The 22683-nt window shown below is 56.4% G+C and overlaps 3 protein-coding genes across 3 annotated transcripts; all 3 read right to left on the bottom strand.

Annotated features, from left to right (window-relative positions):
* Nucleotides 1–3289: 3289 nt before the first annotated feature.
* On the bottom strand, nt 3290–4097 carry LOC138553522 (histone H3). The gene has a single exon (XM_069642550.1). It carries the CDS (start codon nt 4073–4075, stop codon nt 3665–3667), a length of 411 nt encoding a protein of 136 aa, XP_069498651.1. The 5' UTR covers nt 4076–4097; the 3' UTR covers nt 3290–3664.
* An 8303-nt stretch (nt 4098–12400) lies between these two features.
* On the bottom strand, nt 12401–13208 carry LOC138553531 (histone H3). Its single transcript, XM_069642559.1, has one exon. The coding sequence runs from the start codon at nt 13184–13186 to the stop codon at nt 12776–12778; it is 411 nt and encodes a 136-aa protein (XP_069498660.1). The 5' UTR covers nt 13187–13208; the 3' UTR covers nt 12401–12775.
* Nucleotides 13209–19391: 6183 nt separating this feature from the next.
* LOC138553530 (histone H3) lies at nt 19392–20199 on the bottom strand. Its single transcript, XM_069642558.1, has one exon. The coding sequence runs from the start codon at nt 20175–20177 to the stop codon at nt 19767–19769; it is 411 nt and encodes a 136-aa protein (XP_069498659.1). The 5' UTR covers nt 20178–20199; the 3' UTR covers nt 19392–19766.
* Between the last annotated feature and the right edge of the window lie 2484 nt (nt 20200–22683).

The raw sequence follows: 22683 nt of genomic DNA, 5'->3' as shown, positions 1-22683 counted from the left end.
CGACCAGACATGTCCGCTTCTGCTGCTGCTCTGCTCGTCACAAGGGAGCTGGGGCTGTGTGTGTGGTGGCCGACGGGAATCGGCTGCTTATATGGACAGAGGGCGGGCCATGGGGGTGGAGGGCGGGGATCGCGCGGCAGCCGTCGGCTCCAGTGTGCACATGCGCAGCATTTCAAAATCAAAATGCCCGCGCTTTCCAGCCGTTACACCGGCTGGCCTTTGTTCTCTCCGAACTCGGTAAAGCAGGAAGGCGCTTGATTGTCAGCCCTTTAATGTAGAAACGTAGCTGCGCTTCTGAGAGAGGGCGCGCACGAACACACACACACACCACCCCTTCCTCCAATTAAGCCCTGTGTACTCACTCCCACCCTTTCCAGCTGTGCCTCACAGTCCGGTGTGCCGCATTCGCGCCCTACTTTGCCCATGCACCCAGAAAGCTGCATGGGTATCGGGAGCATGCGATCAGCCCAAAGGGGTTTTGCACATACTCTGTTGTAGTGTAGAGAAGTGGTGGCGCTGCTGTCAAGGTACTGAGCTCTTTGTCTGAGTGTGTGAGCGGCTCTTACAAGAGCCTTTGTGTTTTTTGTTTTGTTTTTGGGAGAGTGTGTACCTTGGGCTTGTTACTTGCTGGCTTTGCCCCCTGCCTTGTGGCCCTCGGTCTTCTTGGGCAGCAGCACGGCCTGGATGTTGGGCAGGACACCGCCCTGGGCAATGGTGACCTTGCCCAGCAGCTTGTTGAGCTCCTCGTCGTTGCGGATGGCGAGCTGCAGGTGTCTGGGGATGATGCGGGTCTTCTTGTTGTCCCGGGCGGCGTTGCCGGCCAGCTCCAGGATCTCAGCAGTCAGGTACTCGAGCACGGCAGCCAGGTACACCGGGGCTCCGGCTCCCACGCGCTCACCGTAGTTCCCCTTCCGCAGCAGCCTGTGCACACGGCCTACTGGGAACTGCAAGCCTGCCCGGGAGGAGCGAGTCTTTGCCTTAGCACGGGCCTTCCCTCCTTGCTTTCCTCGTCCAGACATGATGCGTTGCTCGTTCAACGTTCAAAACGAAAGTAATGAGCGCGCTTGTTCTTCTTCTTGCTGATAGATTTTTATCCATCAGCGGTGATTTTTTGGATACCGAGGCTTGAGCCTCATTACTCCATCTTCTCGGGTTGAGTGTGTAGTCGTGGGTTTGTATTCTTCTTGGTCTGTGTGGTCTTGTCACAGTAGGGCTGGTTTCACTGGGTCTTCGCAGTGATGGGCCGCGGGTAGCGGTCGAAGGGGTTTGCTGTGGTGGCAGTGAGTCTTCTGATCAGAGGGTTCGGGTTCTGATCCAGTTCTTGGCAGAAGTTCTTACTCAGCTTCGCTAGATGTTCATCCAACATCTCGATGTCCAGGTCTCTGTGAAGGTCTGCTATCCTTGTGAAGATTGGAGCTCCAGATGATATCCGCAGGGCCTTGTTCTGGACTATCTGAAGACTCTTCCGGTGTCGCTCATGGCAGGTCATCCATGCTGGTGAGGCATAAGTCAGGGTTGGTCTGATGATCGCCTTGTAGACGTTGATCTTTGTCCGGAGGGGCATGGACTTGCTCTTCAGGAGTGGGTACAGCGCTGCCATCTTTCCTGTTGCCTTCTGCTGAGTATTCTCGATGTGGCTTTCCCAGTTGAGTTTGCTGTCCAGGGTCACACCGAGGTAGCGGCTGCTGCTCTCCCATTTGATGGTCTCCCCGTTGAGGCTGATGTGTGGGTGCTCCTTGATCTTCTTTCTGGTGAACAGCGTTGCAGTTGTCTTGCTGGTGTTGAGTTCTATCCGCCAGTCGCTGTACCACTTTGCGATGGTATCCAATGAAGCTTGCAGGTTCTTCGCCACTTCCTTTTCGCTGAAAGACTGGGAGATTACTGCAACATCGTCTGCATACAGCGCCAGGTTCGTCTTGTGGAGATCTGTCGGGATGTCGTTGGTGAAGAGGTTGAACAGGAAGGGTCCGAGGTTCGATCCCTGTGGCACGCCTGCTCGGATGGAATGTGAAGAGGACATCTCAGACCGCATGGCGACATGGAAGGTGCGGCCTCCCAGGTAGCTTGCAATCGTCTTCACCAGGTAGTTCGGGAGGGCCGGCATATAAAGACACGGTGGAGCTCTCTCATTGGACGAAACCTAGGCTCTGTGTGAACATCCATTGGAGGGGGAGACTACTCCTGCCAACCAACCAATCAGAGCTCTGTGCCGGGCACACAGACACGGAAGAGCTGCAGAACCAAACGGGCCAATGGCGAGCAGGGACTGGCAGCAGCTGATTAAGCACAGGCAGCCTACAAAAGAGAGGGGAGGGGTGCGGTTATTTACTCATTTCTTCCGCTCCTCACAGCGTGAACGTTCGCGGCAGACAATGCCTGAGCCAGCCAAGTCCGCCCCAGCGCCCAAGAAGGGCTCCAAGAAAGCGCTCTCCAAGCCGCCCAAGAAGGACGGGAAGAAGCGCAAGAGGTGCAGGAAGGAAAGCTATGCCATTTACATCTACAAGGTGATGAAGCAGGTGCACCCTGACACCGGCATCTCTTCCAAGGCCATGGGCATCATGAACTCGTTTGTCAATGACATCTTCGAGCGCATCTCCGGGGAAGCCTCCCGCCTGTGCCACTACAACAAACACAGGACCATCACCTCCAGGGAGATCCAGACCGCAGTGCGACTCCTGCTGCCAGGCGAGCTGGCCAAGCACGCTGTGTCCGAGGGCACCAAGGCCGTCACCAAGTACACCAGTGCCAAGTGAGGCCACAGTTCCCAGCAGCAAAAAACCCAAAGGCTCTTTTAAGAGCCGCTCACCACCTCCACTCAAGAGCTCGCATGCTTTGCCTAGCAAGCCCCGCTTTATTCCATCCCCGGAAGACATAAGGGCAATGGTCTCAAATAGGGACTTCGGCCTCAGGGTCGGCGTAAGCAAATTATGCTCTGCGCTGCGGCAGGAGTCACGCTCCCTACTTGACACATTCGCTGGGCTGGGAGGGAAAGCTCTGGGGACAGAGCGCAATGTGCAGGACAGGCACTGCCAGGGAAGCGCGCGCAGCAGACCCCTCTGTCCCCGAGCTCGACAGGGAGCCAGTACCGCACCGTTCGGTTTGCGGGTGGGGGGGGGGGCGGCGAGCGGAGAACCGGCCGTTAGCGCACAACGCTTAGAAGTGGTTGTGATCCAGCATCAAGGCAGGCGCTATAGAAACCGTGATGTGTAGAGGGGGGGGGGGGGGGCGTCTTCAGGTTCAGAGATCTCTGTGGGGAGGTGGGGGGGCCGGCCTCGGGTTAAGAGATGGCTGTGCTCCGGCTAAGAGGCACAAGCCATCGCATCTAATCCGACCGCCACAAGAGCACAAATTGAAAGCAATATGAAGGTGAGGCAAAGCTGGTCGCCAAAGCGCCCTGACATGCATTTTGGGGGCTCGCAGCGGTGGGGTGTGGCGGGTTGCGTTGACTTGGACGCCAGCCGCAGGGCGTTTCATTCAACACATGCCAAGACAGGCAGTGGCAACTGGAGCGTTGGCATGTTTGCCTTGGGTTTGAGAGACAACCTAGCTGCCTGTGCAGTGAAGAGAGGCGCCTCGAGAGGCAGAGTTGAGCAGCTCTTGTGTGTGACAATGTGTCGGCTCTTAAAAGAGCCTTTGTGGTGGTGGGTCTTGCTGCCGGTGCCCCTCAGGCCCTCTCGCCTCGGATGCGGCGGGCCAGCTGGATGTCCTTGGGCATAATGGTCACTCTTTTGGCGTGAATGGCGCAGAGGTTGGTGTCCTCAAAGAGCCCCACCAAGTAGGACTCGCTGGCCTCCTGCAAGGCCATGACGGCGGAGCTCTGGAAACGCAGGTCGGTCTTGAAATCCTGTGCGATCTCCCGCACAAGGCGCTGGAAGGGCAGTTTGCGGATGAGCAGCTCGGTAGATTTCTGGTAGCGCCGTATCTCCCGGAGGGCCACGGTGCCCGGCCGGTAGCGGTGAGGTTTCTTGACACCGCCAGTGGCTGGTGCGCTCTTGCGGGCAGCTTTGGTGGCCAGCTGCTTGCGAGGTGCCTTGCCTCCGGTGGACTTGCGGGCGGTCTGCTTGGTACGGGCCATGGTAACCTTGTGCGACTTACTTCCGAAGTACAATGGTCTGTCTGTGACGGCTTCAGAGAGCGCGCGGGCTGATGAAGACCCAGCTCCACTCCGATTGGCTGGGACAATAGCAGGAAACAGGTTTGAAAAAGCCCGCCAAACTCTGTGACGAGCCCGAGGCAGAACGTCGGCCCGTTGAAGGGCTGGCAGGCATCTACGTGCACAGGCACGCGCGGAACAGGAGGGCTATGATTGGACAGCCAGTCTGAGGTTTGCCAGCTATTCATTGATTCCTGTTATGATTGACAGCACGCACGCACGCACGCACGCTCGCTCGTGTCTCTCACTTTTCTTTCTTTCTCTCTTGGGCTGAGGGGGATTTATTCATTTTATTCAGGTGGCCATTTTGTATGGCACGATAAGGGGCGGCGTGGGGTCACCTCAGAGTACGAGTCTGTGAAGCACCCAGCCTGGCAAGCAAGTGCAGAAAAGAAAGCGGACCGCGCCCCGGAAAGTTATAAAAGGAGACTCCATAGAAGTAGGTGGTTGTGGGAAAAGTTAAGAGTGGTTCTAACGAGCAACCACCTTCTCTTGACTCCCCCATCTGACACCTGATGGCAAGGCTCTCGCGTTTCCCGGGTCCATGAGTGGGAAAGCCACCCAGTTCTGTTTTTTGTTTGGAATTCTGGCACTGGTAGTGTTTCTGCATTTGAAACAGGGAAGACAAATCGACAAGACCCGCAATCCAGAGGGGGGTTAAGACAGGACTGGATGGCCTCCCCACGCGTTGGCCACTGGACATTTGAGAGTTCTGCTCATGCACTGCTTACGTCTCTCTGGCTCTCGCATATGCTCTCTCTACACTCTCTGGGCAGGCAGGATACACAACCTCTCCTTTGCCATCATAGCGATCTGAGAAACACACGTGCAGCTGCCCCCAGTCAGAGGGCCGACCAACTGCCGCATAGCGACCTTCTACAGCCATCCTCAGAGGAATGCACCAACACAGATACCCAACGGAGCGCTTTGCCCAGGGATGCAACAGTGCAGATGCGTAACTGAGTGCTTTTCAGGGGTAAAAACGGAACAGATATACAGCAGGGAGTAGGATACGGAGGGGCACCGCCATACAGGGTGGCTGGGTGGAGAGAGGCAGGTGTCGTCTAGCGAGCCAGGTGGTGCGGCGTGATTGGCCTAGGTATTGAGGGGGAGAGCGACTCCTTGAAGAGGTGCGTCTTGAGTTCTTTTCTGAATTGTGGGAGCGTGTGGGGCAAGTCTGATGCCGACGGGGAGGAGGTTCCCTGGTCTCGGGGCGTAGGCAGAGAAGGCTTGTTGTCTGGTCCTTTCCTTTTTGCAGTGGCGGATTTAAAGACTGCTCGTGTCCCAGGCTTCTGGTGGTGCGTTGTCTGCTGGAGATGCTGGGTTTCTCTGCAAGGTAGCTGGGTGACTTGAGGGCGTGACTGCCTTATAGATGATGCGGCAAGACTTGAAGGTGATTTGTGGGTGCAGTGTGAGCCAGTGAAGGTCGATGAGGGGAGGGGTGACGGGGTACCTGCGTAGAGCCTTGAGAAAGCGTGTGGCTGCATGTAGGACACTTCTCTGGGGCTCAAGGGAAGACGACGGGCGGCCTTTCCGAGGAGGGCGTTGCCCCCATCCAGGTGGGATAGGACCAGTGCTTGTACGGTGGATCTAAAGCTGTCCGGAGGGATATTGTTGGCATGCGAAATGACTCCTGCCCTATAACCTACCATCCTGCCTAGACCTACCCTGCAACCCACCATTAACGACGACCAAGGATCAGAAAAATGAGCTCGATGTGACCACATTGGTGCGAGATAGCTCCTGCCCAATATCCAATTATCCTGCAACCAACCATAAACCGCAACCAGTGAAACCGGGCCCCTGAGATGCAGTCTGCTGAGCCTAAGATTAATGGCCCTCTGCCCGAGCACACATATCTTACCCGGCTACTAGCTGTGCATCTGCCTCTGAGGGCAGCTACCGCGAAACACGACAATGTAACCCTGGAACAGTGGGCTCGTAAGAACAAAACATCCACTCCAGACGCTCACCTCTCCTATCACTATGCTCACGCTCTACTTTACACCAACACAAAATAGAGCGCAGCTATAGCCCGCGATCAATTTCGGCCTAGCTGCTCACATATACGTACTATAGCCCATGAACGCCTCAGCATCCTGCTAGAACGCAGCTATAGCCCACGAAAAGAAATCGGCCTAGCTGCACACATAAGCGTCCTACACAGGCCTCATGCCGCAGTCTCGAGAGACCAACCCCCAAACTGCACACATTCAACTGATCTCTCAATACCACCGCACCAAATGTTAGGATGCAGCTACCATCAAGCAATCGCATCAGCTGCTCCCATATTGAATGCACCCAAGCACCCTACTCTCTCGACTGACCTTTACTACGGTCTCCAAGGGGGGCGTTCAACCCACAAGCGCTTTGAGATCATACCAATGATATATAGAGCGCTATGTAAATGCCAAATAACAATGTATGATGTTGGCCTGACTGACCCGATGGCTGGAGGGAGAGAAATGGCAGCTGGGCCGGCCACTCCCGAGGAGAGGCCAGTAGTGAGTGGAGCAAATGCCATGCTCCTGGCTGTCTCAGGGAGCCTAGGCAGAGAGAGAGAGAGAGAGAGAAGCAAAAGGCTCTGCTCCTGGGCCTCTCAGGGCCCAGCAGAGAGTGGCGACCGCACTCAGCAGCGGGTGGAGCAAGGAATACGCTCCGGCCTGGCCCCTAGGCCACGAACGGCCAGGTTCTATAGGCAGGAAAACAGGGCTGACCTACAGGCACTTGTAACTCAGAGTGTGCTGTGACCCCTGGCTTCTCGGATAACAGTGCACCGGGCGACGCGAGAGTTCTCGAGGCCTGCTCAGAGGCTTATGGGGATGGCTAGAGGGGTGTGTGTGTGCCCCCCGCTTGGTCTGCAGCTGGGTACTTCTGGGAGTTATCAGCATAATCCCGCCTTTCCCAGCCAACTCTACCTAGGCCGCAGTACCTTCTGCCGTTACAAGAGGGCATCGGGGAGCTCAGTGCTTTGGCATGAGTGCCTTAGTCTGGTTACCAGAAGGGAAGAGAGATGGGGGGGGGGGGGCAGGGAGGGAGGGGGCTTCCCATCTGCAAGGGGGTATGTATTCTCATGTAGGTAGACTTTGACGCGAAGTAAAGAGCTATCAAGTGGAATTCCTAAAGTGGACTTGGTTTCTTTTGGCGCATTGCCCCATTTACATTTCAATGGGCGCACACACAACGGGGCTGTTGGTATTTTGGCCCACGGGACCTCGAGTGCCACTGCCGCACAGGTCCACCGCACTGGCGGGGAAGCAGAGGGGTGGGCTGGGTTCAGCCTTCCAAGAAAGCGCGGTTCCATGTGATAATATGCCTGCAAAAATGTCGCCATGCAAGAATTGCGCAGTTTTTTTTGCGGCGATCTTACCCCACGGAACCTGTGGGGGACAGCCCCTGCAACCCCCATATTTTTTTTATACCATAAATAATGTCGCCTATGCTGGGGATAATATTAGCCCAATACCGAATGCGCAGCGCAAATGAGCAGCTCTGTTATTGACGGTGTGGGCGGCTCTTAAAAGAGCCTTTGGGTTTGTGCGTCGGTGCTGTGGTAGGTGTTCCTCAACCCCCGAATCCATAGAGAGTGCGTCCCTGGCGCTTCAGGGCATAGACCACATCCATGGCAGTGACCGTCTTCCTCTTGGCGTGCTCAGTGTAGGTGACGGCGTCCCGGATCACGTTTTCCAGGAAGACCTTGAGCACACCGCGGGTCTCCTCGTAGATGAGGCCGGAGATGCGCTTGACTCCGCCACGGCGGGCCAGGCGGCGGATGGCGGGCTTGGTAATGCCCTGGATGTTGTCTCGGAGCACTTTCCTGTGCCTCTTGGCGCCGCCCTTGCCGAGACCTTTCCCTCCTTTGCCGCGACCAGACATGTCCGCTTCTGCTGCTGCTCTGCTCGTCACAAGGGAGCTGGGGCTGTGTGTGTGGTGGCCGACGGGAATCGGCTGCTTATATGGACAGAGGGCGGGCCATGGGGGTGGAGGGCGGGGATCGCGCGGCAGCCGTCGGCTCCAGTGTGCACATGCGCAGCATTTCAAAATCAAAATGCCCGCGCTTTCCAGCCGTTACACCGGCTGGCCTTTGTTCTCTCCGAACTCGGTAAAGCAGGAAGGCGCTTGATTGTCAGCCCTTTAATGTAGAAACGTAGCTGCGCTTCTGAGAGAGGGCGCGCACGAACACACACACACACCACCCCTTCCTCCAATTAAGCCCTGTGTACTCACTCCCACCCTTTCCAGCTGTGCCTCACAGTCCGGTGTGCCGCATTCGCGCCCTACTTTGCCCATGCACCCAGAAAGCTGCATGGGTATCGGGAGCATGCGATCAGCCCAAAGGGGTTTTGCACATACTCTGTTGTAGTGTAGAGAAGTGGTGGCGCTGCTGTCAAGGTACTGAGCTCTTTGTCTGAGTGTGTGAGCGGCTCTTACAAGAGCCTTTGTGTTTTTTGTTTTGTTTTTGGGAGAGTGTGTACCTTGGGCTTGTTACTTGCTGGCTTTGCCCCCTGCCTTGTGGCCCTCGGTCTTCTTGGGCAGCAGCACGGCCTGGATGTTGGGCAGGACACCGCCCTGGGCAATGGTGACCTTGCCCAGCAGCTTGTTGAGCTCCTCGTCGTTGCGGATGGCGAGCTGCAGGTGTCTGGGGATGATGCGGGTCTTCTTGTTGTCCCGGGCGGCGTTGCCGGCCAGCTCCAGGATCTCAGCAGTCAGGTACTCGAGCACGGCAGCCAGGTACACCGGGGCTCCGGCTCCCACGCGCTCACCGTAGTTCCCCTTCCGCAGCAGCCTGTGCACACGGCCTACTGGGAACTGCAAGCCTGCCCGGGAGGAGCGAGTCTTTGCCTTAGCACGGGCCTTCCCTCCTTGCTTTCCTCGTCCAGACATGATGCGTTGCTCGTTCAACGTTCAAAACGAAAGTAATGAGCGCTTGTTCTTCTTCTTGCTGATAGATTTTTATCCATCAGCGGTGATTTTTTGGATACCGAGGCTTGAGCCTCATTACTCCATCTTCTCGGGTTGAGTGTGTAGTCGTGGGTTTGTATTCTTCTTGGTCTGTGTGGTCTTGTCACAGTAGGGCTGGTTTCACTGGGTCTTCGCAGTGATGGGCCGCGGGTAGCGGTCGAAGGGGTTTGCTGTGGTGGCAGTGAGTCTTCTGATCAGAGGGTTCGGGTTCTGATCCAGTTCTTGGCAGAAGTTCTTACTCAGCTTCGCTAGATGTTCATCCAACATCTCGATGTCCAGGTCTCTGTGAAGGTCTGCTATCCTTGTGAAGATTGGAGCTCCAGATGATATCCGCAGGGCCTTGTTCTGGACTATCTGAAGACTCTTCCGGTGTCGCTCATGGCAGGTCATCCATGCTGGTGAGGCATAAGTCAGGGTTGGTCTGATGATCGCCTTGTAGACGTTGATCTTTGTCCGGAGGGGCATGGACTTGCTCTTCAGGAGTGGGTACAGCGCTGCCATCTTTCCTGTTGCCTTCTGCTGAGTATTCTCGATGTGGCTTTCCCAGTTGAGTTTGCTGTCCAGGGTCACACCGAGGTAGCGGCTGCTGCTCTCCCATTTGATGGTCTCCCCGTTGAGGCTGATGTGTGGGTGCTCCTTGATCTTCTTTCTGGTGAACAGCGTTGCAGTTGTCTTGCTGGTGTTGAGTTCTATCCGCCAGTCGCTGTACCACTTTGCGACGGTATCCAATGAAGCTTGCAGGTTCTTCGCCACTTCCTTTTCGCTGAAAGACTGGGAGATTACTGCAACATCGTCTGCATACAGCGCCAGGTTCGTCTTGTGGAGATCTGTCGGGATGTCGTTGGTGAAGAGGTTGAACAGGAAGGGTCCGAGGTTCGATCCCTGTGGCACGCCTGCTCGGATGGGATGTGAAGAGGACATCTCAGACCGCATGGCGACATGGAAGGTGCGGCCTCCCAGGTAGCTTGCAATCGTCTTCACCAGGTAGTTCGGAAATCCCAGGCCAATCATCTTGTGCAGCAGTCCCTTGTGCCAGACTCGGTCGAATGCTTTGGCGACATCCAGGAAGACGATTCCTGTGGACTTCTTGATGTTGAATCCGTGGCTGATGGTGTCCACCACTCTCAGTAGCTGATGAGTCGTTGCATGCTCCTTTCGAAATCCAAACTGTTCCTTTGCTAGTAGATTTCTTTCGGAGGTGAAGTCGCTGAGTCGAGCGAGGAGGACCTTCTCCAGGAGCTTCGATAATCCAGAAAGCAGGCTGATGGGGCGGTAGTTTGCTGGATCCCTCAGTGGTTTGCCGGCCTTTGGAAAAACGATGACCCTTGCTTCTTTCCAGGAACTCGGGAAGTGCTGGAGCCTCATGCATGCATTGAAGATCTCTGTGAGATGTTCCATTGATGCTGGTGGGAGGTTCTTGATTGCCAGGTTGGTTATTCCGTCGCTCCCCGGTGCCTTGCCGTTCGCCAGCTTTTCTGCAAGTCCTGCTACCTCAGAGCTTGTGCACTCCTTGATGTCTTCTGCTCCCAGCCCGGTTCCGTGATCTGCAAGGTACTTCTCAACTGCTTCCTCCACTCCGTCTGAGAGCCTACTTACCTTGTTCGGGGTGAACGAAGCCTCCAGTGTCTCGGCAAGGACCTCTGCCTTGTCCTTGTTGCTGCATGCAAGGTGGGTTCGTCCCTGGATTGGTGGGCTTGGCTCCTTCTTCCCAGTCAGGCGACGAGTCATTCTCCACACCGAGTTGTCTGCCTCCTTCAGCTTGGCTGTTGCAGACTCCCACTTCTCTCCACGGTGCTGTCGGATCTGTTCCCGCAGGAGTCTTGCGAGCGTGTTGTACTTCTGCAGGAGATCAGGTGTGCGGAGCTTCTGCCACTGGCGTCGGGCGCGGTTCTTGTCGGCGATTGACTGTTGGATGCCTCTCGGTAGGTCGTAGATGGAACATCTGGTTGTCTTCTGCTTTGGAACACTGCTCTTGATTGCCTCCTGGACTGCTGTCGTGAAGTCTTCCACGGCCCTGTTGATATCATCCATGGTGCTCAGCGGGGTTGGAGTGACCATTGGCACTGGTGTACTTGGTGACGGGAGCCTGGGAGGGCCGGCATATAAAGACACGGTGGAGCTCTCTCATTGGACGAAACCTAGGCTCTGTGTGAACATCCATTGGAGGGGGAGACTACTCCTGCCAACCAACCAATCAGAGCTCTGTGCCGGGCACACAGACACGGAAGAGCTGCAGAACCAAACGGGCCAATGGCGAGCAGGGACTGGCAGCAGCTGATTAAGCACAGGCAGCCTACAAAAGAGAGGGGAGGGGTGCGGTTATTTACTCATTTCTTCCGCTCCTCACAGCGTGAACGTTCGCGGCAGACAATGCCTGAGCCAGCCAAGTCCGCCCCAGCGCCCAAGAAGGGCTCCAAGAAAGCGCTCTCCAAGCCGCCCAAGAAGGACGGGAAGAAGCGCAAGAGGTGCAGGAAGGAAAGCTATGCCATTTACATCTACAAGGTGATGAAGCAGGTGCACCCTGACACCGGCATCTCTTCCAAGGCCATGGGCATCATGAACTCGTTTGTCAATGACATCTTCGAGCGCATCTCCGGGGAAGCCTCCCGCCTGTGCCACTACAACAAACACAGGACCATCACCTCCAGGGAGATCCAGACCGCAGTGCGACTCCTGCTGCCAGGCGAGCTGGCCAAGCACGCTGTGTCCGAGGGCACCAAGGCCGTCACCAAGTACACCAGTGCCAAGTGAGGCCACAGTTCCCAGCAGCAAAAAACCCAAAGGCTCTTTTAAGAGCCGCTCACCACCTCCACTCAAGAGCTCGCATGCTTTGCCTAGCAAGCCCCGCTTTATTCCATCCCCGGAAGACATAAGGGCAATGGTCTCAAATAGGGACTTCGGCCTCAGGGTCGGCGTAAGCAAATTATGCTCTGCGCTGCGGCAGGAGTCACGCTCCCTACTTGACACATTCGCTGGGCTGGGAGGGAAAGCTCTGGGGACAGAGCGCAATGTGCAGGACAGGCACTGCCAGGGAAGCGCGCGCAGCAGACCCCTCTGTCCCCGAGCTCGACAGGGAGCCAGTACCGCACCGTTCGGTTTGCGGGTGGGGGGGGGGGCGGCGAGCGGAGAACCGGCCGTTAGCGCACAACGCTTAGAAGTGGTTGTGATCCAGCATCAAGGCAGGCGCTATAGAAACCGTGATGTGTAGAGGGGGGGGGGGGGCGTCTTCAGGTTCAGAGATCTCTGTGGGGAGGTGGGGGGGCCGGCCTCGGGTTAAGAGATGGCTGTGCTCCGGCTAAGAGGCACAAGCCATCGCATCTAATCCGACCGCCACAAGAGCACAAATTGAAAGCAATATGAAGGTGAGGCAAAGCTGGTCGCCAAAGCGCCCTGACATGCATTTTGGGGGCTCGCAGCGGTGGGGTGTGGCGGGTTGCGTTGACTTGGACGCCAGCCGCAGGGCGTTTCATTCAACACATGCCAAGACAGGCAGTGGCAACTGGAGCGTTGGCATGTTTGCCTTGGGTTTGAGAGACAACCTAGCTGCCTGTGCAGTGAAGAGAGGCGCCTCGAGAGGCAGAGTTGAGCAGCTCTTGTGTGTGACAATGTGTCGGCTCTTAAAAGAGCCTTTGTGGTGGTGGGTCTTGCTGCCGGTGCCCCTCAGGCCCTCTCGCCTCGGATGCGGCGGGCCAGCTGGATGTCCTTGGGCATAATGGTCACTCTTTTGGCGTGAATGGCGCAGAGGTTGGTGTCCTCAAAGAGCCCCACCAAGTAGGACTCGCTGGCCTCCTGCAAGGCCATGACGGCGGAGCTCTGGAAACGCAGGTCGGTCTTGAAATCCTGTGCGATCTCCCGCACAAGGCGCTGGAAGGGCAGTTTGCGGATGAGCAGCTCGGTAGATTTCTGGTAGCGCCGTATCTCCCGGAGGGCCACGGTGCCCGGCCGGTAGCGGTGAGGTTTCTTGACACCGCCAGTGGCTGGTGCGCTCTTGCGGGCAGCTTTGGTGGCCAGCTGCTTGCGAGGTGCCTTGCCTCCGGTGGACTTGCGGGCGGTCTGCTTGGTACGGGCCATGGTAACCTTGTGCGACTTACTTCCGAAGTACAATGGTCTGTCTGTGACGGCTTCAGAGAGCGCGCGGGCTGATGAAGACCCAGCTCCACTCCGATTGGCTGGGACAATAGCAGGAAACAGGTTTGAAAAAGCCCGCCAAACTCTGTGACGAGCCCGAGGCAGAACGTCGGCCCGTTGAAGGGCTGGCAGGCATCTACGTGCACAGGCACGCGCGAAACAGGAGGGCTATGATTGGACAGCCAGTCTGAGGTTTGCCAGCTATTCATTGATTCCTGTTATGATTGACAGCACGCACGCACGCACGCACGCTCGCTCGTGTCTCTCACTTTTCTTTCTTTCTCTCTTGGGCTGAGGGGGATTTATTCATTTTATTCAGGTGGCCATTTTGTATGGCACGATAAGGGGCGGCGTGGGGTCACCTCAGAGTACGAGTCTGTGAAGCACCCAGCCTGGCAAGCAAGTGCAGAAAAGAAAGCGGACCGCGCCCCGGAAAGTTATAAAAGGAGACTCCATAGAAGTAGGTGGTTGTGGGAAAAGTTAAGAGTGGTTCTAACGAGCAACCACCTTCTCTTGACTCCCCCATCTGACACCTGATGGCAAGGCTCTCGCGTTTCCCGGGTCCATGAGTGGGAAAGCCACCCAGTTCTGTTTTTTGTTTGGAATTCTGGCACTGGTAGTGTTTCTGCATTTGAAACAGGGAAGACAAATCGACAAGACCCGCAATCCAGAGGGGGGTTAAGACAGGACTGGATGGCCTCCCCACGCGTTGGCCACTGGACATTTGAGAGTTCTGCTCATGCACTGCTTACGTCTCTCTGGCTCTCGCATATGCTCTCTCTACACTCTCTGGGCAGGCAGGATACACAACCTCTCCTTTGCCATCATAGCGATCTGAGAAACACACGTGCAGCTGCCCCCAGTCAGAGGGCCGACCAACTGCCGCATAGCGACCTTCTACAGCCATCCTCAGAGGAATGCACCAACACAGATACCCAACGGAGCGCTTTGCCCAGGGATGCAACAGTGCAGATGCGTAACTGAGTGCTTTTCAGGGGTAAAAACGGAACAGATATACAGCAGGGAGTAGGATACGGAGGGGCACCGCCATACAGGGTGGCTGGGTGGAGAGAGGCAGGTGTCGTCTAGCGAGCCAGGTGGTGCGGCGTGATTGGCCTAGGTATTGAGGGGGAGAGCGACTCCTTGAAGAGGTGCGTCTTGAGTTCTTTTCTGAATTGTGGGAGCGTGTGGGGCAAGTCTGATGCCGACGGGGAGGAGGTTCCCTGGTCTCGGGGCGTAGGCAGAGAAGGCTTGTTGTCTGGTCCTTTCCTTTTTGCAGTGGCGGATTTAAAGACTGCTCGTGTCCCAGGCTTCTGGTGGTGCGTTGTCTGCTGGAGATGCTGGGTTTCTCTGCAAGGTAGCTGGGTGACTTGAGGGCGTGACTGCCTTATAGATGATGCGGCAAGACTTGAAGGTGATTTGTGGGTGCAGTGTGAGCCAGTGAAGGTCGATGAGGGGAGGGGTGACGGGGTACCTGCGTAGAGCCTTGAGAAAGCGTGTGGCTGCATGTAGGACACTTCTCTGGGGCTCAAGGGAAGACGACGGGCGGCCTTTCCGAGGAGGGCGTTGCCCCCATCCAGGTGGGATAGGACCAGTGCTTGTACGGTGGATCTAAAGCTGTCCGGAGGGATATTGTTGGCATGCGAAATGACTCCTGCCCTATAACCTACCATCCTGCCTAGACCTACCCTGCAACCCACCATTAACGACGACCAAGGATCAGAAAAATGAGCTCGATGTGACCACATTGGTGCGAGATAGCTCCTGCCCAATATCCAATTATCCTGCAACCAACCATAAACCGCAACCAGTGAAACCGGGCCCCTGAGATGCAGTCTGCTGAGCCTAAGATTAATGGCCCTCTGCCCGAGCACACATATCTTACCCGGCTACTAGCTGTGCATCTGCCTCTGAGGGCAGCTACCGCGAAACACGACAATGTAACCCTGGAACAGTGGGCTCGTAAGAACAAAACATCCACTCCAGACGCTCACCTCTCCTATCACTATGCTCACGCTCTACTTTACACCAACACAAAATAGAGCGCAGCTATAGCCCGCGATCAATTTCGGCCTAGCTGCTCACATATACGTACTATAGCCCATGAACGCCTCAGCATCCTGCTAGAACGCAGCTATAGCCCACGAAAAGAAATCGGCCTAGCTGCACACATAAGCGTCCTACACAGGCCTCATGCCGCAGTCTCGAGAGACCAACCCCCAAACTGCACACATTCAACTGATCTCTCAATACCACCGCACCAAATGTTAGGATGCAGCTACCATCAAGCAATCGCATCAGCTGCTCCCATATTGAATGCACCCAAGCACCCTACTCTCTCGACTGACCTTTACTACGGTCTCCAAGGGGGGCGTTCAACCCACAAGCGCTTTGAGATCATACCAATGATATATAGAGCGCTATGTAAATGCCAAATAACAATGTATGATGTTGGCCTGACTGACCCGATGGCTGGAGGGAGAGAAATGGCAGCTGGGCCGGCCACTCCCGAGGAGAGGCCAGTAGTGAGTGGAGCAAATGCCATGCTCCTGGCTGTCTCAGGGAGCCTAGGCAGAGAGAGAGAGAGAGAGAGAAGCAAAAGGCTCTGCTCCTGGGCCTCTCAGGGCCCAGCAGAGAGTGGCGACCGCACTCAGCAGCGGGTGGAGCAAGGAATACGCTCCGGCCTGGCCCCTAGGCCACGAACGGCCAGGTTCTATAGGCAGGAAAACAGGGCTGACCTACAGGCACTTGTAACTCAGAGTGTGCTGTGACCCCTGGCTTCTCGGATAACAGTGCACCGGGCGACGCGAGAGTTCTCGAGGCCTGCTCAGAGGCTTATGGGGATGGCTAGAGGGGTGTGTGTGTGCCCCCCGCTTGGTCTGCAGCTGGGTACTTCTGGGAGTTATCAGCATAATCCCGCCTTTCCCAGCCAACTCTACCTAGGCCGCAGTACCTTCTGCCGTTACAAGAGGGCATCGGGGAGCTCAGTGCTTTGGCATGAGTGCCTTAGTCTGGTTACCAGAAGGGAAGAGAGATGGGGGGGGGGGGGGGCAGGGAGGGAGGGGGCTTCCCATCTGCAAGGGGGTATGTATTCTCATGTAGGTAGACTTTGACGCGAAGTAAAGAGCTATCAAGTGGAATTCCTAAAGTGGACTTGGTTTCTTTTGGCGCATTGCCCCATTTACATTTCAATGGGCGCACACACAACGGGGCTGTTGGTATTTTGGCCCACGGGACCTCGAGTGCCACTGCCGCACAGGTCCACCGCACTGGCGGGGAAGCAGAGGGGTGGGCTGGGTTCAGCCTTCCAAGAAAGCGCGGTTCCATGTGATAATATGCCTGCAAAAATGTCGCCATGCAAGAATTGCGCAGTTTTTTTTGCGGCGATCTTACCCCACGGAACCTGTGGGGGACAGCCCCTGCAACCCCCATATTTTTTTTATACCATAAATAATGTCGCCTATGCTGGGGATAATATTAGCCCAATACCGAATGCGCAGCGCAAATGAGCAGCTCTGTTATTGACGGTGTGGGCGGCTCTTAAAAGAGCCTTTGGGTTTGTGCGTCGGTGCTGTGGTAGGTGTTCCTCAACCCCCGAATCCATAGAGAGTGCGTCCCTGGCGCTTCAGGGCATAGACCACATCCATGGCAGTGACCGTCTTCCTCTTGGCGTGCTCAGTGTAGGTGACGGCGTCCCGGATCACGTTTTCCAGGAAGACCTTGAGCACACCGCGGGTCTCCTCGTAGATGAGGCCGGAGATGCGCTTGACTCCGCCACGGCGGGCCAGGCGGCGGATGGCGGGCTTGGTAATGCCCTGGATGTTGTCTCGGAGCACTTTCCTGTGCCTCTTGGCGCCGCCCTTGCCGAGACCTTTCCCTCCTTTGCCGCGACCAGACATGTCCGCTTCTGCTGCTGCTCTGCTCGTCACAAGGGAGCTGGGGCTGTGTGTGTGGTGGCCGACGGGAATCGGCTGCTTATATGGACAGAGGGCGGGCCATGGGGGTGGAGGGCGGGGATCGCGCGGCAGCCGTCGGCTCCAGTGTGCACATGCGCAGCATTTCAAAATCAAAATGCCCGCGCTTTCCAGCCGTTACACCGGCTGGCCTTTATTCTCTCCGAACTCGGTAAAGCAGGAAGGCGCTTGATTGTCAGCCCTTTAATGTAGAAACGTAGCTGCGCTTCTGAGAGAGGGCGCGCACGAACACACACACACACCACCCCTTCCTCCAATTAAGCCCTGTGTACTCACTCCCACCCTTTCCAGCTGTGCCTCACAGTCCGGTGTGCCGCATTCGCGCCCTACTTTGCCCATGCACCCAGAAAGCTGCATGGGTATCGGGAGCATGCGATCAGCCCAAAGGGGTTTTGCACATACTCTGTTGTAGTGTAGAGAAGTGGTGGCGCTGCTGTCAAGGTACTGAGCTCTTTGTCTGAGTGTGTGAGCGGCTCTTACAAGAGCCTTTGTGTTTTTTGTTTTGTTTTTGGGAGAGTGTGTACCTTGGGCTTGTTACTTGCTGGCTTTGCCCCCTGCCTTGTGGCCCTCGGTCTTCTTGGGCAGCAGCACGGCCTGGATGTTGGGCAGGACACCGCCCTGGGCAATGGTGACCTTGCCCAGCAGCTTGTTGAGCTCCTCGTCGTTGCGGATGGCGAGCTGCAGGTGTCTGGGGATGATGCGGGTCTTCTTGTTGTCCCGGGCGGCGTTGCCGGCCAGCTCCAGGATCTCAGCAGTCAGGTACTCGAGCACGGCAGCCAGGTACACCGGGGCTCCGGCTCCCACGCGCTCACCGTAGTTCCCCTTCCGCAGCAGCCTGTGCACACGGCCTACTGGGAACTGCAAGCCTGCCCGGGAGGAGCGAGTCTTTGCCTTAGCACGGGCCTTCCCTCCTTGCTTTCCTCGTCCAGACATGATGCGTTGCTCGTTCAACGTTCAAAACGAAAGTAATGAGCCTGGGAGGGCCGGCATATAAAGACACGGTGGAGCTCTCTCATTGGACGAAACCTAGGCTCTGTGTGAACATCCATTGGAGGGGGAGACTACTCCTGCCAACCAACCAATCAGAGCTCTGTGCCGGGCACACAGACACGGAAGAGCTGCAGAACCAAACGGGCCAATGGCGAGCAGGGACTGGCAGCAGCTGATTAAGCACAGGCAGCCTACAAAAGAGAGGGGAGGGGTGCGGTTATTTACTCATTTCTTCCGCTCCTCACAGCGTGAACGTTCGCGGCAGACAATGCCTGAGCCAGCCAAGTCCGCCCCAGCGCCCAAGAAGGGCTCCAAGAAAGCGCTCTCCAAGCCGCCCAAGAAGGACGGGAAGAAGCGCAAGAGGTGCAGGAAGGAAAGCTATGCCATTTACATCTACAAGGTGATGAAGCAGGTGCACCCTGACACCGGCATCTCTTCCAAGGCCATGGGCATCATGAACTCGTTTGTCAATGACATCTTCGAGCGCATCTCCGGGGAAGCCTCCCGCCTGTGCCACTACAACAAACACAGGACCATCACCTCCAGGGAGATCCAGACCGCAGTGCGACTCCTGCTGCCAGGCGAGCTGGCCAAGCACGCTGTGTCCGAGGGCACCAAGGCCGTCACCAAGTACACCAGTGCCAAGTGAGGCCACAGTTCCCAGCAGCAAAAAACCCAAAGGCTCTTTTAAGAGCCGCTCACCACCTCCACTCAAGAGCTCGCATGCTTTGCCTAGCAAGCCCCGCTTTATTCCATCCCCGGAAGACATAAGGGCAATGGTCTCAAATAGGGACTTCGGCCTCAGGGTCGGCGTAAGCAAATTATGCTCTGCGCTGCGGCAGGAGTCACGCTCCCTACTTGACACATTCGCTGGGCTGGGAGGGAAAGCTCTGGGGACAGAGCGCAATGTGCAGGACAGGCACTGCCAGGGAAGCGCGCGCAGCAGACCCCTCTGTCCCCGAGCTCGACAGGGAGCCAGTACCGCACCGTTCGGTTTGCGGGTGGGGGGGGGGGCGGCGAGCGGAGAACCGGCCGTTAGCGCACAACGCTTAGAAGTGGTTGTGATCCAGCATCAAGGCAGGCGCTATAGAAACCGTGATGTGTAGAGGGGGGGGGGGGGGCGTCTTCAGGTTCAGAGATCTCTGTGGGGAGGTGGGGGGGCCGGCCTCGGGTTAAGAGATGGCTGTGCTCCGGCTAAGAGGCACAAGCCATCGCATCTAATCCGACCGCCACAAGAGCACAAATTGAAAGCAATATGAAGGTGAGGCAAAGCTGGTCGCCAAAGCGCCCTGACATGCATTTTGGGGGCTCGCAGCGGTGGGGTGTGGCGGGTTGCGTTGACTTGGACGCCAGCCGCAGGGCGTTTCATTCAACACATGCCAAGACAGGCAGTGGCAACTGGAGCGTTGGCATGTTTGCCTTGGGTTTGAGAGACAACCTAGCTGCCTGTGCAGTGAAGAGAGGCGCCTCGAGAGGCAGAGTTGAGCAGCTCTTGTGTGTGACAATGTGTCGGCTCTTAAAAGAGCCTTTGTGGTGGTGGGTCTTGCTGCCGGTGCCCCTCAGGCCCTCTCGCCTCGGATGCGGCGGGCCAGCTGGATGTCCTTGGGCATAATGGTCACTCTTTTGGCGTGAATGGCGCAGAGGTTGGTGTCCTCAAAGAGCCCCACCAAGTAGGACTCGCTGGCCTCCTGCAAGGCCATGACGGCGGAGCTCTGGAAACGCAGGTCGGTCTTGAAATCCTGTGCGATCTCCCGCACAAGGCGCTGGAAGGGCAGTTTGCGGATGAGCAGCTCGGTAGATTTCTGGTAGCGCCGTATCTCCCGGAGGGCCACGGTGCCCGGCCGGTAGCGGTGAGGTTTCTTGACACCGCCAGTGGCTGGTGCGCTCTTGCGGGCAGCTTTGGTGGCCAGCTGCTTGCGAGGTGCCTTGCCTCCGGTGGACTTGCGGGCGGTCTGCTTGGTACGGGCCATGGTAACCTTGTGCGACTTACTTCCGAAGTACAATGGTCTGTCTGTGACGGCTTCAGAGAGCGCGCGGGCTGATGAAGACCCAGCTCCACTCCGATTGGCTGGGACAATAGCAGGAAACAGGTTTGAAAAAGCCCGCCAAACTCTGTGACGAGCCCGAGGCAGAACGTCGGCCCGTTGAAGGGCTGGCAGGCATCTACGTGCACAGGCACGCGCGGAACAGGAGGGCTATGATTGGACAGCCAGTCTGAGGTTTGCCAGCTATTCATTGATTCCTGTTATGATTGACAGCACGCACGCACGCACGCACGCTCGCGTCTCTCACTTTTCTTTCTTTCTCTCTTGGGCTGAGGGGGATTTATTCATTTTATTCAGGTGGCCATTTTGTATGGCACGATAAGGGGCGGCGTGGGGTCACCTCAGAGTACGAGTCTGTGAAGCACCCAGCCTGGCAAGCAAGTGCAGAAAAGAAAGCGGACCGCGCCCCGGAAAGTTATAAAAGGAGACTCCATAGAAGTAGGTGGTTGTGGGAAAAGTTAAGAGTGGTTCTAACGAGCAACCACCTTCTCTTGACTCCCCCATCTGACACCTGATGGCAAGGCTCTCGCGTTTCCCGGGTCCATGAGTGGGAAAGCCACCCAGTTCTGTTTTTTGTTTGGAATTCTGGCACTGGTAGTGTTTCTGCATTTGAAACAGGGAAGACAAATCGACAAGACCCGCAATCCAGAGGGGGGTTAAGACAGGACTGGATGGCCTCCCCACGCGTTGGCCACTGGACATTTGAGAGTTCTGCTCATGCACTGCTTACGTCTCTCTGGCTCTCGCATATGCTCTCTCTACACTCTCTGGGCAGGCAGGATACACAACCTCTCCTTTGCCATCATAGCGATCTGAGAAACACACGTGCAGCTGCCCCCAGTCAGAGGGCCGACCAACTGCCGCATAGCGACCTTCTACAGCCATCCTCAGAGGAATGCACCAACACAGATACCCAACGGAGCGCTTTGCCCAGGGATGCAACAGTGCAGATGCGTAACTGAGTGCTTTTCAGGGGTAAAAACGGAACAGATATACAGCAGGGAGTAGGATACGGAGGGGCACCGCCATACAGGGTGGCTGGGTGGAGAGAGGCAGGTGTCGTCTAGCGAGCCAGGTGGTGCGGCGTGATTGGCCTAGGTATTGAGGGGGAGAGCGACTCCTTGAAGAGGTGCGTCTTGAGTTCTTTTCTGAATTGTGGGAGCGTGTGGGGCAAGTCTGATGCCGACGGGGAGGAGGTTCCCTGGTCTCGGGGCGTAGGCAGAGAAGGCTTGTTGTCTGGTCCTTTCCTTTTTGCAGTGGCGGATTTAAAGACTGCTCGTGTCCCAGGCTTCTGGTGGTGCGTTGTCTGCTGGAGATGCTGGGTTTCTCTGCAAGGTAGCTGGGTGACTTGAGGGCGTGACTGCCTTATAGATGATGCGGCAAGACTTGAAGGTGATTTGTGGGTGCAGTGTGAGCCAGTGAAGGTCGATGAGGGGAGGGGTGACGGGGTACCTGCGTAGAGCCTTGAGAAAGCGTGTGGCTGCATGTAGGACACTTCTCTGGGGCTCAAGGGAAGACGACGGGCGGCCTTTCCGAGGAGGGCGTTGCCCCCATCCAGGTGGGATAGGACCAGTGCTTGTACGGTGGATCTAAAGCTGTCCGGAGGGATATTGTTGGCATGCGAAATGACTCCTGCCCTATAACCTACCATCCTGCCTAGACCTACCCTGCAACCCACCATTAACGACGACCAAGGATCAGAAAAATGAGCTCGATGTGACCACATTGGTGCGAGATAGCTCCTGCCCAATATCCAATTATCCTGCAACCAACCATAAACCGCAACCAGTGAAACCGGGCCCCTGAGATGCAGTCTGCTGAGCCTAAGATTAATGGCCCTCTGCCCGAGCACACATATCTTACCCGGCTACTAGCTGTGCATCTGCCTCTGAGGGCAGCTACCGCGAAACACGACAATGTAACCCTGGAACAGTGGGCTCGTAAGAACAAAACATCCACTCCAGACGCTCACCTCTCCTATCACTATGCTCACGCTCTACTTTACACCAACACAAAATAGAGCGCAGCTATAGCCCGCGATCAATTTCGGCCTAGCTGCTCACATATACGTACTATAGCCCATGAACGCCTCAGCATCCTGCTAGAACGCAGCTATAGCCCACGAAAAGAAATCGGCCTAGCTGCACACATAAGCGTCCTACACAGGCCTCATGCCGCAGTCTCGAGAGACCAACCCCCAAACTGCACACATTCAACTGATCTCTCAATACCACCGCACCAAATGTTAGGATGCAGCTACCATCAAGCAATCGCATCAGCTGCTCCCATATTGAATGCACCCAAGCACCCTACTCTCTCGACTGACCTTTACTACGGTCTCCAAGGGGGGCGTTCAACCCACAAGCGCTTTGAGATCATACCAATGATATATAGAGCGCTATGTAAATGCCAAATAACAATGTATGATGTT

This window comes from Ambystoma mexicanum, unplaced genomic scaffold (assembly GCF_040938575.1).
Source record: "Ambystoma mexicanum isolate Mex_15411 unplaced genomic scaffold, UKY_AmexF1_1 Mex_scaf11, whole genome shotgun sequence".
Lineage (NCBI taxonomy): Eukaryota > Metazoa > Chordata > Amphibia > Caudata > Ambystomatidae > Ambystoma > Ambystoma mexicanum.
Note: the sequence above shows the minus strand (reverse complement) of the source record. Positions and strands in the feature narration are given on the sequence as shown.